Source organism: Myripristis murdjan, chromosome 14 (genome assembly GCF_902150065.1).
Source record: "Myripristis murdjan chromosome 14, fMyrMur1.1, whole genome shotgun sequence".
In the NCBI taxonomy this organism is placed as follows: domain Eukaryota; kingdom Metazoa; phylum Chordata; class Actinopteri; order Holocentriformes; family Holocentridae; genus Myripristis; species Myripristis murdjan.
This window is the reverse complement of record NC_043993.1, coordinates 20,995,096-21,009,618: the sequence shown is the minus strand read 5'-3', so window position 1 is coordinate 21,009,618 and position 14,523 is coordinate 20,995,096. Positions and strand designations below refer to the sequence as shown.

The 14,523-nt window shown below is 40.5% G+C and overlaps 1 protein-coding gene across 1 annotated transcript; it reads left to right on the top strand.

Moving 5' to 3' along the window:
• The first annotated feature begins 46 nt into the window (after window positions 1-46).
• Window positions 47-7,658, top strand: ruvbl2 (RuvB-like AAA ATPase 2). The gene is made up of 14 exons (XM_030069755.1): window positions 47-142; window positions 671-725; window positions 983-1,038; window positions 1,975-2,116; window positions 2,284-2,413; window positions 2,503-2,569; window positions 3,140-3,246; window positions 3,374-3,467; window positions 3,794-4,012; window positions 6,069-6,187; window positions 6,270-6,389; window positions 6,481-6,610; window positions 6,891-7,005; window positions 7,409-7,658. The coding sequence occupies exons 1-14, from the start codon at window positions 131-133 to the stop codon at window positions 7,432-7,434; spliced, it is 1,392 nt and encodes a 463-aa protein (XP_029925615.1). The 5' UTR covers window positions 47-130; the 3' UTR covers window positions 7,435-7,658.
• Window positions 7,659-14,523: the final 6,865 nt, after the last annotated feature.

Below are 14,523 nucleotides of genomic sequence, written 5' to 3'. Positions count from 1 at the left end.
TCCACCCAGTGACGCAATCTCATCCTGAAAATATACCGGAACATCGGCCTCGTAGACAAAGAGGGAGCTGTTTCTCTTCGGACACATTTATCGTACGCACCCCTGAAAGAGGCGCCGCGTTTTCACGAGTATGGCAGGACAGGTGAGTCTCGACCCCGTTTCAAAATGTAAAATAACTACGCTAGCTCTTGTTTTGCGCGCAACCGCATGCGTATTTTGCATTAAACTGTTGTCAGTCGTTGTAAGTATTTAGAGCGACTGGGGAGTCCCAGACGAGCCAGACAGGGAGCAATGAATGGAGCTAGCATGCTAACATAACATTAGCTAGCGGTAGCGTTAACGTCTAATGTCCCAGAATTGTCGAGAAGGCAGTTTACAAGCAGTTAAAGTTTATAGCTACCGCGCGTCATTTCATTCAATGTTATTTGTCTGATGTGACTTAATGAAAAAAAAAATGTGTGTTGTTGGCTGATGCTATATGACAACAATAGCTGCCCATTCCATGTCCCTGTGCTGTAGCATGCTGTAATGTGTTGCACTAGTCACTATGACAACCAACTGACCAGGACGGACTGTAGCTCTGGTACTTTCTCTAGCAAACCCAGAAATACAGTTGAAACACTTAGCAACATTATGTGTGTATCTCTTGTGTGTTTTTAACATGACCCAGATGGCGACAACAAAGGTGCCGGAGGTTCGTGACATCACGCGGATCGAGAGGATCGGTAAGAATGACTGATTGGACCTTTAGGTGTGTTTAGCTTACCTGTAGGTTTAAAGAGTCAGTGGTATGGATCCACATTTGATTATCATGTAGCTGTTTCCATGGCTGCGTGATAATGATGGCTTTAAATCAGCCCGCAGTTATTAGACAGTGTTAATCCCTAATTTATGTTTTATGTCAGTACTCAATTGCTCAATCAAATCCCTCCCCTAAATGTAGTTCTTGTTCTTGTGAACACATATTCATTTCTGTGTTTAGGTGCACACTCTCACATTCGTGGCCTTGGGTTGGATGATGCCTTGGAGCCGAGACAGGTAGCCTCAAGTCTTAAAGTCACGCATTTGGTAGTTTGTTGCCCTGAAAAGTGGGACCTGTTCTCTGTCTGCTTTGCACTTGACATTAAAAGAGATGAATTTGGAATAAAATCCTAAGAGAAAGAGGAAAACAGAAACAACCTGGCACAAAACCTCCTGTCCTTTGAGTCTTGTTGCTGTATGCAGCTCGCTTGTCATTGGCTTGTAATTTTCAGGTTGTCATAGACTCACAGTGGAAAATGGTTTAGAGATTGTTGCAAAAAATAATAATGTTTGAGAGCAATTTGACATTTTGTTTTAATATTTTGATTAAAATATCTTGGAAATCAATGAAGGGAAAGATGTGCTGATCAGCTCTTATATACCTGACAGTTGATCTTTGGTAGGGCAGCTAGGTAGGCATTAGCAAAACAAAATCTTGGATGTCTTGCCTCTGTGGTTTAAAAATAAATAAATAAATAAAAAATAGTGTCAATCAAGGAAAAAAGTATGTCTCCAGGTAAAAGAGAGAGTCTTCATTGTACAGCATGGCAACAAAAGAATAAACCAATTAGTAATTTGAGACATTTTAGTCATTTAATTGAAATGAAATTTGAATCCCATCAAGTTCTCCAGATTTTTGCCAGTTTTGCTATAATATAATATAATGCTACAAAATACACAGTAAGTTCAAGCAGTGCCCGGAGACAGTTATACAGTAAATGTATCTAAAAAAAAAAAAAAAAAAATTGCCACAGGCACACGTCTCATATCTTACTTCTGTTTGTTTGTTGTGCTGTTCAACAAACGTGTGTCAGTTCATAGGTGGCACTAGAATGCAGCACATACAGCTAGTCACACATCTGCCTCTTGTGCCGAGCTGCTGAACATATCAGAGCTCAGATCTGCGTCACAGCGTGTTGAAATGGGCGTTCAGGAATGCCTCCTCTGCTGCAGGTGTCCCAGGGGATGGTTGGCCAGCTGGCCTCCCGTCGGGCAGCGGGGGTCATCCTGGAGATGATCAAAGACGGCCACATTGCCGGCAGGGCTGTGTTGATCGCTGGCCAACCTGGCACAGGAAAGACCGCCATCGCTATGGGTAAGGGCAGCATCTGGGTGTTTCCAGAACACAGTAAAATTTAATTTTACACTCTGGGAATTGCTTATATGTTGTCTGGCATTGATGTTTTGGGTTAAGTCCCACAGAGAAAGAGTTCCCTCTCCCAGACTAATTTGCTGAGTCTGAGTTATTTCTTGCTTACGCAGGTATTGCCCAGTCTCTTGGCCCTGATACGCCCTTCACAGCGCTGGCCGGCAGCGAGATCTTCTCCCTGGAGATGAGCAAGACCGAGGCACTCAGCCAAGCTTTTAGAAAAGCCATTGGAGTGCGGATCAAGTGAGTGAGCAATCGAGTGAGCAAACCAAATAATTGTGTTTGTAATTCTCATTGTGCAAAATGAATCCCTATTCATTGTGTTTTTGCAGAGAGGAGACGGAGATTATTGAAGGAGAGGTTGTGGAGATCCAGATTGATAGGCCGGCCACTGGAACAGTAAGTTGTTTACACTCTGTCCCAGGCTACAAATGACTTCATGCTTTACTCCCTCCTTCTCTTTACTATGTCGTGCATGTGCTACATCAGCTGAGCTGCTCACTGCAGGTCATCTGTTTCATCAATAAGAATGGCTGTGTGTTGGATTGAAATACCCTTTATCTATTAATTTAAGACAACATGTTCTTCACACCCTGACTTATTTTTGATTTTGCTGAGCTGTGAAGTTAATATCAGTGCTTTTACTTGGGAGTTCAGTGCAGACTATCCCTCTTCTTTCCCTTTTGTGAAAGAAAGCTGAAGCAATGTATGAATGTATAATATTGAAATTACACAAAATTGAGTTTTTAGATACCATTCCCTTTCCTTAATTTAAAGAAATTGTCCCATTTGCGAAGATTTCGTGATATTTTTTTCTCTGATTTGAGTCATCAAAAGCTACAGCAGACTACTTTAATATTTTGGCTTCCTTTTCCATTTGGTATAACAATGTATATACACAACCCAAAACAATGCATATTCTTGACATTCCAGACAAGCCATATTTATAGCTGTGCTTAATTTTGTCAGGGTGCTAAGGTGGGAAAGTTGACTCTGAAGACCACTGAGATGGAGACGATCTATGATTTGGGCAACAAGATGATTGAGAGTCTCAGTAAAGAGAAGGTTCAGGCAGGGTGAGTTAATCTCTTATTTATGCTTTTCTGTTTGCTCTCCAGAATCTGCTGTCTTTTTATACATTACAGTTTCCTGTCATTTAGCCTGGCCTGTTGTATTTTATCTTTTCTCCACACCCTCTCTTAGAGATGTCATTACCATCGACAAAGCCACTGGAAAGATCAGCAAGCTGGGCCGTTCCTTCACCAGAGCCAGAGACTATGATGCCATGGGAGCTCAGGTATCAATGAAATGACTAACTACCACCCATTAAAACTGCTGATTTTTAACAGTAGGAGTTTGAAATTCTAGCCTTGAAATAAGATTACAAAATGACTACTCTCTGTACTGTACGTTCCTTCCAAACCATTATTGTTAGAGTTTAAGATGTCCAAGGAAATTGTAGTTGCCATATTTACCACCTTCATATAACATATAACATAGTGCATTGCTTTTTGCAGTAATTTCCTTTAATCCTTTATATTGGCTTGCTTAAAATTTTAAAATAGGCCAAAATAACCAGACAAATTTGTAGAATACCCTTTAACATTTTTTTTGGCCTTCTAGACGCAGTTTGTACAATGTCCAGAGGGGGAGCTGCAGAAGAGGAAAGAGGTGGTCCATACAGTGTCCCTCCATGAGATTGATGTCATCAACAGCCGCACGCAGGGCTTCCTGGCGCTCTTCTCTGGAGACACTGGAGAGATCAAGTCTGAAGTTCGAGAACAGATCAACGCTAAAGTGTCTGAGTGGAGGGAGGAGGGCAAGGCTGAGATCATACCAGGGGTAGGCTGAAGTGTGTGTGTGTGTGTGTGTGTGTTATTGTGTGAGTCAGTTGCTTTATTAATGTAATTTGTGGACCCAGATAAAGTGTGTGTGTGTGTGTGTGTGTGTGTGTGTGTGTGTGTGTGTGTGTGTGTGTGTGTGTGTGTATATATATATATATATATATGTGTGTGTGTGTGTGTGTGTGTGTGTGTGTGTGTGTGTGTGTGTGTGTGTGTGTGTATACATATATATATATATATATATATATATATATATTAGGGATGCACCGATATGGAAATTTTGGCCGATACCGATATCCGATATTAATATTGCTGTTATGGCCGATATCCGATATTTACCGATATCGATATGTTTTTTTTTTTTTTTTTTTTTTTTTTTTTTGAGTGGATGTTTACTAGTAAGCGTGACTCCAATAATTTAACAATATGTTAAATTATTATTTGTTTTAAAAATGTAAATTACTTATCAAACAGACCTAACAATTCAACTACCAATGAATGAGCAGTAGTATGCATGTGATAACACAGATTGAATATGAAAAATAAGCCGAAGTGATACCTCTTCTCTGAATAGACAAGCTAAGCCAGTGTGCTGCTGTTAGCCAGTGAAATTAGAGCAGAGTGGCACCTCTTCGCTTTGTTACACAATCTATGCCAGTGCGCTGCTGTAGCTGGAAAGTTTCTTTGCTTTTCGGCTCGTGCGGTGCTGGTGCAGTTATTATTATGTCAAATTCCGCGTTAAAAATAGATTGTTTTATTTGGCAATTCTGTCCACAATTCTGTGATCGATAAGTTATTGACCTGGCTTTTGAATTGTCCTTGGCAAATATCTTGGTTTGGTCGAGTACTTGTTGTATTGGGCTCCCAGCTGCGGCGGCGGCTGCTGCTGTTTTCGCTTTTGCCTGCTGGCTAACGTTAGCAGCATTAGCTTTCTGCCATTGGCTGTGAACTTCTGGATGGCGGTTTTTCAGATGAGATAATAAATTTGTAGTGTTGAATGACTTGACGCGGCATCCTCCTCGCATTACCTCGACTTTGCAGGTGTTGCATACTGCTTTTCGAGTATCTTCTTTCGACACCGTGAAAAACGACCACACCGCCTCCCTCTCCTCTTCATTTTAACACCCCACAATCCTGGGCTGTTTATGTCACTGACACGTGCCCAAACAAATACCGCATGACCAAATCCCTCTCCCCCTTTCTCTCCCTCTCACCCTCCCTCTCCCGACACACATACACAAACAGCAATTAGACGGATATAAACATCGGTTGTTAATATCGGTCCAGTTTTACTCATCTGACCGATGCCGATATGTTAAAAAATGACGAACATCGGCCGATACCGATATTAATGCCGATATATCGTGCATCCCTAATATATATATATATATATATATAGGGGCGATATGGACTAAAAATTTTATCACGATAATTTCTGGCATTTATTGCGATAACGATAAAAGTGACGATAAAAAATATAAAACAATTCAACTCCATCTTTTTGACTACAAATCTATCACCGCATTCAGTCTTGAGAACCCCACAAATACTGCTCAAAAATCTTACTGTAGTCAAATACGCTACTAAACTATACCAATTAAGTTTAAGTAGTACACCTGTACTGCATCCTTTGTAATCACCGCTTTTTTGCAAACTTTGCATGACAGATGTTTGCTCCACGTCAGACGTACTGTAGCCAAACCAGTTCCAGATAATCGAGCTGGAGCCTCGTTTAGCAACGAGCTCTTCGCTATCAGCCCCGCCTTCCGCCATGCTTGTTATTGTGCTACACGTGTGAGCTGCCGGCTGCCAGCGGCGAGTGCGTTGCGCACGTAATTACGTCATCAACAGGAGTTTATCGTTATTATCGCGAGATGACATATTCTTACCGTGGGGAATTTTTTTGGCGATATATCGCAAACGATAACATATCGCCCATCCCTATATATATATATATATATATATATATATATATATATATTTATATATATATATACACACATATGAAGTGTGTTTGTGTTTGTCCTTGACTGATTTTCCGTTTGCGGTTCCAGGTGTTATTTATTGACGAGGTCCATATGCTGGACATGGAGTGCTTCTCCTTCCTAAACCGCGCCCTGGAGAGCGATTTGTCCCCGGTTCTCATCATGGCCACCAACAGAGGCATCACTCGGTACTGTCCGCTATCTTCTTCACCCTTTTTCCTCCTGTTCTTTTAACTGTGGCTGATTATTCACTCTGTTTCTCTCTCTCAGTATCCGTGGTACAAACTACCAAAGCCCCCACGGCATCCCGATAGACCTGCTGGACCGCTTGCTCATCATCGCCACCTCACCGTACACTGAGAAAGAGACGAGACAGATCCTCAAGATCCGGTATAAATTCGCTTTCATCTCATCGTCAGATTTTGTATTACATCATTTGGGCATTATAAAACTTAATTATGCCTGTTTGGTTTTATTTCAGGTGTGAGGAGGAGGATGTGGAGCTAAGTGAGGAAGCTCACACAGTCCTGACGCGTATTGGCCTGGAGACATCGCTGCGCTACGCCATCCAGCTGATCAGCACCGCTGGCCTGGTGTGTCGCAAACGGAGGGTAAGACTCAGCTTCATGCAGTTTTACCTTAGATGATCAGCTTGTATTGATACAGTTCAGGGACTCAGCACCACAGTTTAAGTACCATTCAGCACATTTGATTTAAAAACTTTGTACAAGTAAAGAGCTCCCAAAAAAGTAGCCCAACACAGTCCAAAAAAAACAAAGAATTGTGTTAAATACCCTGCTGTAACAATAAATACAATATTATGAGGGATCAAGTTTATTAAAGGTTGTTTTTACCCTTAAGGGTCTTAACAGTGTTTGTTGGTCTCTGCAGGGCACAGAAGTGCAGGTGGAGGACATTAAACGAGTTTACTCTCTGTTCCTGGACGAGTCCAGATCCTCTCAGTACATGAAGGAGTATCAGGATTCCTTCCTCTTCAACGAAGCACGTAAGTTCACTGTTCATTGTCTGTGTCTCTGGTAGTGGATCAGGCAGATCAGCAGTTCACATTTAGACATCATTCACACAGAAGTGCAAAAAGCCTTCCCACTTGCACAGATCAGACTGCAGCGTCACAACAGAGTGCTGAAACAGACACTTTCCCAGTTCTGCCCAGAGTTATGTATTCAAATCATGGAAGGCTCCATTTTTGTAGTGATATTTGACATCCATATTAACAGTAAAGTGCAAAGTGCTGATTGGTTAGCAGCTGAACACGGGAGGAGAGAAGCATGAACTAATTCCAGCGCTAGTATTTGGCCAAACTAACTGTCACTTAAAAAAAAAAAAGTTATGCTTGAACCACACACGACATGGAGAGTAAGAAACATTTTTCTCTTCTCACATTTCAGAAACAACTCAAATGGACACCTCATAATGAAGACAACTGTGAAGTTTTTATTTTGTCACCGGTTCTTTGGGGTTAGAGTCGGTTCAGAAGTGAGTTTGACTAATATTTGAATTCAGCTCAAATTACCACCATGTTTTTCTGCACCGAGGCCTTGTGGCAGGAACATCCATTCCTTTCTTGTTTTGTTGACTTATCGTTACATGTGATTTATTTTTATGGAGTTTATTAAAAAAAACAAAAACTTGTCAGCACATTTGGTGTTTTTTTCCCCCCTTGTCATCCTTACATAATGAAGGTTCGAAGTTAGTGGTTATATTTATTGGAATATCAACAGATTTGACAAATAATGATATTCCAGATTATTTGATATTGGAAATACAGTGGTTTCCTTGTTGGAATGTCCTGTGCATGAAGCAGTGACCCTGAAAACCAAAGGCTTTTGAACAACCGTCCTCCTGTGGACACTGGACATTGGTATGCTCTAACAGAGAAACTTTACTGCATTGGTTTTATTGCTTTCCTTTACACTAAATAAATAAATAAAATCATTTCCATCATGTTCCATCCTTAATTTTTAAGAATCTTGAACGACACATCCAGAGAAGTCACTTGATTGTTGCCCTTATTTATTTATTTATTTTTTTTTTTTTTTCCAAAACTCTATCTGTACCCACGAGTAGTATACTCTAAGGAATGGTTGAACCATGGTGTGTGTGGATGCTCTCCTATATAGATGGTACACAAGAGACGTGTTCTCCAGCCAACTTAGAGTATCAGAACTGAGAAAATGATGAGCAGACTGGAAAAATAGAGAATACACAACATGAACAAATATGACAAACCAAGGGTGAACGGTTTAGGAGGTAAGCATTGATAGAGCATTGATGAAGAGCCTCAGTGAGACAAGAAAACACAGCAGAAGTTTGAGACCAGCTGTATCTGTATAATAGACTCCACTCAGTGACGTGATGACCTTCCACAGTCAGAGCCGGTCCAAGACAGACACAGAAACAGCTTATCACTCAGCACAGTGCTTAAGAGCCAGCGTGTGACTACACCACAGATGGGCAACAACATTAAACCAACTGGCCAATGCTCTGCCAGCCGTCCAAATCTACCAAATCACCCCACTGACACCAAAATGGGAAACAAATCCAAATAAAAAGCTCATGGTTTCTCAACAAATGTGAAAGATAGACATTTTTAAAGAAATCGGATATGAAAAGTAAGTCCATGTCCATGAAGCTAGGAAATGCTGGCAATTTAAATAAGTGTATTGCATTGCATGTTTAACTTGTACTTTATGGATGGGTGATCAGTTTCACATGATAAAATAACAGATTTTGCCGAGAATCCTGTGAAATGATGAGGTTAATCATTTTGAGACTTTTCAGTTCGCAACTCCTGTAGGGTGAAGTGTAGTTTGATATAGCTGCCACAAGATGGAGCCCAAGGATCTTTTGTACATATTTCACTAAACAACAAAATATGATTACTGTCCTGTATTGTGTGCATGTCTCCACCATGCCTCTCAGCCAGCAGGTAAAACTACATTACCGACTTCCTACAAATTGTTATCCGGCTACATCAGTCAGTAATTGCCCATCACACTGGCTGTATAATGGGTGTGAGCTGATTTCAAAACCTTTTTATTGTGACACCAGAAACCTCACACCCAGTCCAGCACACAGAAGGTGTTGCCCTTACTGGTGGCAACACCTTCTGGTGGCTTTGTCAGGCAACACCCTCTATGTAACAGATTACCGCACACCTAGATTTTAGTTTTATTTCAGTTCATCAGTTGTCCATCACCACCAGCAACAACCTTCCATCCTGCTCTGGTGTTATTACATAATGGGATTATTCTGTGCTATGCTATGATTATGTTATTTCATTTTATTTTGTCGTTCTTATATAATAACTAACCACATAGTAAAGCCTTAACAGGTCATTGCATTATTGATGACATGCATTCCAGTATGAGTTTCACAGGTTTATTGTCATTCTACATTATAACTCAAAAATGTACACTGTTTACAGGTTTTAGCAGGCACTTACATAAGGCGCAAACAAAAACAAGCAGTAAGAACTAGAAAAACAGCAATAGCTAGGACAAAATTATTAAAAGATACAAATCAAATGCCTTTGCAAACATAAACATTTTCAGTTTAGATTAAAAAGTTGTTAAAGTAGGGACCCTTTCAGATCAAGCAGTTTGTTCCAGCTGTGTGCAGCACAGAAGCTAAAGGCTTCTTTGTCCTTACCCTAGGGACAGCTGGCAGGCTAGTTCTAGATGACCTGAGAAATGTATGGGGTTCATATTGTATTAAAAGATTGGAATATTTTAGTCCTAGGCCACTGAGTGATTTATAGGTGAGCAGTAGTATTTTAAATTCAGTTCTAAATGAGACTAGTAGCCTGTGGAAAGACCTGAGAATAGGAGTAATACAATCATTCTTTTTAGTTTTTGTTAAAAACCAAGCAGCAGCATTCTGAATAAGCCGCAGCTGTCTAATAGCTTTTTGGGGAGCCCTAATAAAAGACCACTGCAGTAGTCTAATCAACTCAAGATAAAGGCATGGATACATTCTCTAAGTCATGGTTAGACAAGAATCTTCTTATTCGAGAGATGTTTTTGAAGTGATAATGGGCTGATTTTGTCACTGTGATTGTAAAAATCCTGGTCAGAAACCATAATCACCTCAAGATTTTTGAGTTGACTACTGGTTTTCACAGAGCAGGAGTTGAGATGAGCATTTACTTTCATTCTTTCTTGTATCGGACCAAATAATCTGTTATGTCTTAACTGAGCTGAAGGATGTTATGGTACATCCAGTTAGTGGTTTGCTCAATGCATCGATGGAGGAAGTCTAAGGGCTGATAGTCACTTGGCGATAGACCTGTGTATATTTGAGTATCATAAGCGTAATTGTGCTAAACAATGTTGTTATTTTGCAAGATTTGAGCTAGACTTGAGTAGCATGTAAAGATTGAAGAAGAGTGGACCAAGTATTGAACCCTGGCGGACTCCATATGACATTTTCGCCTTTTTGGATACAGTTGCCAATGGAGACAAAATAGCCCATTCTGCAGGAAAAGATCGAACCAATCAAAGACAGTCGCAGAGTCAAACTTGATTCTCTAGTCTGCCCAGAACTATAGCGTGGTATAGCAGATTTTTTTTTACCTTGTTTGAAGAAAAACAATTTTAAAAAATGAATATGCGACTAAAGGACTTGTCACAATGGAGATTTTTCAGAGTATGAGTTATTGCAATATTGACATGAAATAAGGGGCAATATATTGCAGTTATTTGACATGTATATGAAGTTGCATTAAGGTACTTTTACCAGGATCAAAGAGAGCTGCAGTATTTCTTCTAAAACTGTGGCTCCATTCCCACAAATGAACATTACCTACAGCCCTCTCCTCTGTCAAGATGCTGCATTTCTCTCATAACCAATTAGAAAGGCATAATCAATTCTACCTGAACAGAGCAGGAGACTGGGCCAGACTGCCACTGCCAGACTGTCTCCTACGTGGAAATGAATATTTAATGTTTTGCTCTGGTGGGAGAGATTTCTGCGTGGATTACCCTGCTGCCTACATCCCATAAATCCCCCTCATTCCCACAAGACTGCTGCTGGCCGTTGCTGGCCGCTGCCTACTACCACATCTGATGGATTTGCTGCTTGGATTTAGGCTGATATATTTTACGCAGGATCAATTGTGTGTGCATGTGTGTATGTGCACGTCTGTGTGTGTGTGTGAAACAGAGTGTAGGTGTGTGTGTGGGCGCAAAGACAGAGGGGACCACTCCTTTCAAACAGCATGCACAATGTCCAGAATATTAAGAAACCTGTGCTGCCAAAAATCCAGTACATGAGACTTAACGTTTCTGTGGGAACCGTGCAGTTTCTGTCATGATGTACTGTCAGCAAACAATCAGCTGAATGTGTAGAGAGGGTGCCTGGCCGATATCCAGAGACTACCCAGACGTTTATGCCTTTGTGCGTATGTGTGTGTTTGTGTAGAGTCAATAAGACGACCCGCAGTAGTGTGCAGCCTCTCTCCAGGATTGAACCCATATTTCCTCAGTTTAACAGCATGGAGGATTTCTCTGACTGTCATTCCATATATACATATATATATATATATATATGTGTGTGTGTGTGTGTGTGTGTGTGTGTGTGTGTGTGTGTGTGTGTGTGTGTGTGTGTGTGTGTAGAAGCTAGTCAGTTGATCTCATGTGAACAGGATTTTACAGGGGAAGATATGGTAAGTGCAGATGGTAAGCTCTGCCAACCCGCAACAGTTCAAAAACCTGAGCTGGATGCATAAAGAAATGGCAGCATTTACTTCATTTTCAATGCTGCATGATTGGAGATTCACAAAAACTCAGCCCTTGCTTTTTGCTGTGTCTCCCCTATTAAAACCCTCTGCTTGTCTGTCTGTGCATCTCATCTGTGTGGCTGTGCACCTGCCTTCTTCGATGTGTCTATGAATCCTAAGCATTGCTCTTGGACCACATTCAACTCAACCCTTCTGGGTGTGAGCAGGTTTCTTGGACCAGTTCCCACCCTTGTCCACCCACCATTGTCCACAGGCTACAAGGCTGCACAGCATGCTAACATGTGGCATTTTGCCTGCTGCACAGATTTGGATGCCCTTTTCTCCACCACTGTCATGCCATGCTAGCATTCTGCCCATGTCACCCTCCCAGTATCCGGTCATCTCTCTACAGAGGGTTTTTGACATTTATTTACCACCAGCCATGGAAGGTCTGCAGGAAACACAGAAATCAGTGAGGATAAAACTCAGCTGAGCCAGGCCCTCTCAAACAAAGGTATGTTTGATGGTTTGATTTGGGTATGTGTTGCAACAGGCCAGGAAAGGGCTTCACAATATTGACTATGTCAAGGGTCGCTCGACATTCTCAAAGCCTAATGAGGCCTTCAGTATGAATTTCATTAGTTAAAAGTGCACCATGCAAAATTACCAAGGGTGGATTGAAGTGAGCACCCTTTAGATGCAACTGACAGAAGTGTGGAATAAGCATGTAATGTATCAGTGACTCAGGCCGGCGATGAGAACCATGTACGCTCAAGCAGAAAATTGTATGTTTATTGTACCTTTCTCTTCAGATCAGTTTAAAGGGTAATTCTGCACAGTGCACCTGTTAAAGTCTCCACATTAAAATCAATTCCATCAGTCAGGAAGGGTATCGACTCATTAATCAATTGAATTGATGTGATATATTGTCAGCTGAATCAAGGGATGACAAAGGGATTCACCTGCTGACTTGAATTTGACCACTGGAACCAAATGGGGCCCATCTTGAATCCCTTGTGTGGAGAATTTATAGCCTGCATGCCTCCCTTCCTTCACTGTTTCCCTTGTGTTGGTTTTATGTGTTCTTTGTGTGAAATATTTTTTTTTTTTTTTCTTTATGTGAAACTAATTGTGCCACCATCCTGACCAAGCCTCCCTGGAAGGGCAGGTCTTGTATCACAATGGGACCCTCTTGGCTAAATAAAGGATAAATAAAAATACATGAAATTGTCATCATTATCAAAATAAATAATAAATAAATAAATAATAGTAATCAAAAGAAGGCTGTGCTTTGTAGAGATTGAGAGGCCTGGCTTGGCTCGATACATATCAGTGACATATGGGGAAAAAAATATAACAACGTAAAATGTTGTCTGTCTGCCAGTAAATACAATTTGTTTGCAAAAACATATAGCTCCAATTGCATTCATTGTTCATTCATTGTTGCTGTTGTTGTTATTGTTGTTATTGGTAGTAGTATTGTAATGTTTTTTTTTGGTTTTTTTTTTTCAAACATTCTTCCATATGAAGTCCTCAACAGCAGCCAAACATGTTTACTACAAGATACAAAAGTAGCAGCTTGAGTGGTGGTTTTTGATTAGCACATTAATAATTAGATTGGTTATATGTGTAAAATATACTGACATTAATATATAGATTAACTATTATGTAGTCACAGATGAGCTTTTGTCTTGGGTGCTTTACAAAAGCTTAAAATGTGACTGCACCGATCACAACTGCGAATCTGAACCTCCCGTTTTATAACCCTGGTGGTTTTATTGTAAGGGCTCATGCAGACAAAACTGTTTTTGTAGTTTTATTGCTTTCTATCTGATGAGGCTTCCAGTTGTAAAGCAACCCAGCGTGAGAACTGATTACACCAGAACTTGTGCTGTTTCATGCTTGGCTTGTCCTATTTTCTCTGTCCTCTCAGTCTGGAGCTTGCACTTGACTCTGATGCACTGATGTATCAGCCCGATATGTGTTTATATGCACAAGGTGACCTTCTGAGGCACAGAACAACTTTACGAGAAGTGCCAGTGAAAAGGACGTCTGGACTCATTTTAGAAAGCGAGTGATTCATAATGATCTGCCAGTATAGGGGAGTTGGCATTCATTTGGTACTAAATGAGTTCCGTAACCCCTTTGTTTTTTTGTTTTATTTTATTCATTTATTTATTTGTTAAAGTTTGTATTCATAATTCTGAACATCTCAAAAATCCTTTTTAGGTTGTAGTTATGAAGTTTTGAATAGGGTTTGTCCTGATATAGGGCTCTTCAGTAGTATTTTAGGATTTTATCATCATGTGGAATATGTGGCTCATGAGTGGATGGCATTTAGGTTCATGTCCTTGAGATCCCAAGAACAGATAAAATATCATCCTCCTACAACCAAATGTGAAAGTTCAGTGCATGCAGTTCTCATTTTTTCCTGACCAGATTTTCACGACAAGGAAGAGATTACTAATGCATACATCTGCAAAATTAAGAGCAGTTGCACCGCAGTGAGAGTTTCTCTTTTTGAATTGTTTTGTTTTGTTGTTGAAAATGAGGTGTATGGCCTAAAACCTTTTGTGTATCACAAGAAGAAAGCAAACATTAGAGAAAAATCTGAAAAATTAAACATGATGATATATTTGTATATAGCAAATTTATTTTCTTACCTCATTAATCACCTTACCATTCCCTCAAATTATCCTGCAGTCTGTATTGAAACCTGGACTGAAAGCCACAGAGCTACAGATCAGCATCCTTGGAGCTGGCAGGGATTCAGTGTCTTGCTCA

What these genes read in the sequence shown, in the direction of transcription:
- ruvbl2 (XM_030069755.1), top strand. An exon ending in ATGCCTTGGAGCCGAGACAG is followed by an intron (nt 1,039 to 1,974) that starts GTAGCCTCAAGT and finishes CCTCTGCTGCAG; the next exon opens with GTGTCCCAGGGGATGGTTGG. An exon ending in TGGTGTGTCGCAAACGGAGG is followed by an intron (nt 6,611 to 6,890) that starts GTAAGACTCAGC and finishes TGGTCTCTGCAG; the next exon opens with GGCACAGAAGTGCAGGTGGA.